Below are 3,335 nucleotides of genomic sequence, written 5' to 3'. Positions count from 1 at the left end.
GATTGAGGAATGTTTCACTGTTAGACCCAGAATTAATTGCAAGGTTTCTTTATGTAAGAATTAGGAGTGAAGATGGTTTCAGTTGAGATGGATTCTCTGAATCATTTGTACACGTAGAAGTATAGCATATTTTAGTTAAAGTTAAGTTAGGCCAAACAAAAATATATTCGATCTCTGGTCAGACCAAAGTTCCGGAATTGACGCGGTGTCGCGGTTTTTCTTTTCTTTTTTTTTTCTTTTTTTTTCTTCTTCAAGCTTGGATTGTACAGACAAGGTGGGGTATTATTTTGCTTTTTTGGTGTCCTCATGTACATTGGTGTCCTCCATAATTTGCCTTGGTGCTTTCGATCATTTGCCTTGGTGCAATTTCCCATTCCTTGGTGCTCTTTGGTAAAAAAAAATCAGGAGGTGCGGCAATAGATGGCGCTGTTGAAGCTACCGCGGAACATTTAGGGAAAGAAAAAGATTGACGTTCATGATTAAAATCGACACGCGCGCTGACCAGAGACCGACTTATTTTTTTTGGCCTTATCTTTGATTTTGCCACATATAATTTGGTTTTGTTGGGGTTGAATTTCAGGAAACTTGCAGCCATCTAGTTCTGAACATCCTGTAGGCAAGATGAGTATTAAGTGCGTTTAGGTAGTTACATGTAGTGTTGGTTTTTGAACAGAATGTCATCAGTATAAAAGTATGATTGAAGGTCATGTCGTCGAGCAGTGTGTCCATGTGGGGAAGTGATCATACCTAGAAAATTCTACTCATCAGGCAGATTGTTCTTTTCTAAATGTTACAGACCCCCAATATAGAAATAGTTTTTCTTCCCCAAAACCCTGAAATTAGTAATGAAATAAATAGAAGTTCAGTTGTAGTTTTGTTTTATTTGTTTGTATGTGTCCTTGTGTAGATTTTTTTAAAATAAGGCCTACATGTAAAAAAACCCTAACATTTGAACATGTGTCTGGAGAACAAAATCAAATTTGTTGGAGGTATACAGCCAGCACCTCAATTCTTTAGGTCAGTTTTTTATTGGTTTTCATTTGCAATTGTCAAACTTGCTTGTAACGTCGCCGCAAATATAAAAGTAAAATTTGTGTTGATGAACATGTACATGAAAGAAACTTACGTGATTTGAAGGGAATGGTTCCCTTATGTTGTCCCTCATTGCTGCAGATGACCACTTGGTTGTTCCAATAGTCTGCCACAGCAATCTCACCTGGTTGAGTAGCGGTGATACCTCGAGCCACATTGAACTGCTCTAGACCACTTCCCTCTTCCCCTAATGCACGGCACATCTTCCACTTGCTTTTGACTACCAGCTTGCCCAGATTGATGTCACCAATCCTCTGACCCGGGATGAAGCTCAGGTGTGAAAGATTGAGATCAATCTTGGGAGGATTTCGATTCCTGAGTGATTTCAAGTCTTTGCTGATGACGGGGTATAGGGACAAAAAATCACTGTCAGATGCAGTGCTAATGAAATCCTGAGATGTTCCCAGTGAATGGTGTACAGTTTGTAGCATCATTGTAAGTGCTGACTGGTTCTCATCATATGTTCTATCGCGATCCTGCTGGAGTTGTTTGATCTCTTCAATCATCTTTGTCTCTTGAGATGTTATCTCAGCCCTCATTTTATCCGCTTTGTCTTGCACAGCTTTCACAGTCTTTGTGACGTTCTGTGTAAGCTTCTGCTTAGCTCGTGATAAAGTGACCAAAACTTGTTCAAGTCGTTTGATGTCCGTAGTGAAATCTTGACACATATCTTTCAGTGACTGTTTGTATTTGCTAGAAGCCAATCTGGAGTCAATGTAGTGATGTTTTGGTTTACAGTGGTCTACTGCAGTACAAGCTCGGCAGATTAACTCTTCACATGTCTCACAATAAAACCATTTAACTTCACCCTCGTGTTTCTGGCATTTGTACTGATCTTTTGATGTTTGTTTCACTGAAGAAGCCAGCTTTTCTTGGCGTGAGACCTCATCAACTATTCCCATCAAATGGAAATTTGTTTTCAGTCCTTGAATGCGTGTCTTTGGAAGTACCGTCTTCTGTCGACACAAGGGGCAAGGAACTTTTGCCTGACCTCCATAGCTAGTAGTGTAGTATTGCTCCAGACATGCCTCACAAAAACTGTGGTGGCAATCCAGTATCTTGGGCTGTTTATATTTTTCATGGCAGATATCACACTCGAGGGAACTTAAGATATTTGGAGCTGAAGCCATTATTATCTGTATGCAAATAGTATTCAAAATGAAAATGGAATGGTTAATACAAAGATGTAACTTCTTTTATAAATTTTATACTTAAATGCTGCAAAGTCCATGTGAGTTTTACTGAGGAACAAAATAATATTTCTGGGTTTTTTTAATGCTTTTTTATGTCCAGACAAAAGTTCCACTTTTAAACAAAGGTGAAATATTGCTACCTCCTTTAAAATTCCTCACTCAATTGGAAGAGCTCTAACAACACATCTTTAATGATCTTCTGAAATGATTGAAAGTCTTTAATGGACAACAATGTATTTTAGATCACTGTGTTTGCCCACTCAATACTGATTAAGTTTTGTTGGAGCATTACTACATACACTTCTACGTACTATGTACACTTCACATCTTGTAGTCTAAAGACAATTGAGATTCCTACGCTTGTAAGGTAGCCTTGAACTTTATTAGGAATAATTTACAGACAATATTAATTTTTATTTTTACCTCTGTTATCTTCCTTGCGAGAAATTCACTTAAAGATGTAGATTTGCCACTTGTACAGAGAGAAACTGCCCGAAGTTTTCAACTTTGATTTAAAGAGCACAAACTGTTTAGGCTTTTGATGAGGCGGATCTGGTAAAGATGGCGCTGGACAAACACAGCATCGTCATTGAGTCACGTGACACGGTTTATATATAGAGCATGGGATTTTTGGTTTTTGCTTTATACATGTCATACACGTACATATCTGTTATCTGTGTACATATTCACTAGACACTTGAGTTTTGAACCTTATTAGATAAATGTATGCATACTATCTTGGTGTAGGCCTTCATGATCGATGCACTTTGTTAATTTTAAATTGCATACACCCAGTGGTGTAGCCGGGGGGGGGGGGGGGGGGGGGGCAAGGGGCCATTTCCCCAACCCCCCCCCCCCCTTCCATTTATTATTGTCTGGCTAACACTGTTATCCACCACTTAAATGCGTAGTCCTAACGACTTAAAAAAAGTCTTGCTATTGTCTTACAATACATTTATAAACACCAGACATTGCATCAACGACACCACGAATCCAAAAATCCAAACATTTTCCTGGCCCCGGGCAGGAGCACTCCAGGATTTTTAAAAG

At 38.9% G+C, this 3,335-nt stretch overlaps 1 protein-coding gene across 1 annotated transcript; it reads right to left on the bottom strand.

The window, feature by feature from the left end:
• Positions 1-757: 757 nt before the first annotated feature.
• LOC119732804 (tripartite motif-containing protein 2-like) lies at positions 758-2,275 on the bottom strand. The gene is made up of 2 exons (XM_038206407.1): positions 1,127-2,275; positions 758-783 (listed from the first exon to the last, which is right to left on the bottom strand). Exons 1-2 carry the CDS (start codon positions 2,220-2,222, stop codon positions 758-760), a joined length of 1,122 nt encoding a protein of 373 aa, XP_038062335.1. The 5' UTR covers positions 2,223-2,275.
• Positions 2,276-3,335: the final 1,060 nt, after the last annotated feature.

This window comes from Patiria miniata, unplaced genomic scaffold, assembly GCF_015706575.1.
Source record: "Patiria miniata isolate m_02_andy unplaced genomic scaffold, ASM1570657v1 HiC_scaffold_25, whole genome shotgun sequence".
NCBI classification, from domain to species: domain Eukaryota; kingdom Metazoa; phylum Echinodermata; class Asteroidea; order Valvatida; family Asterinidae; genus Patiria; species Patiria miniata.
Note: the sequence above shows the minus strand (reverse complement) of the source record. Positions and strands in the feature narration are given on the sequence as shown.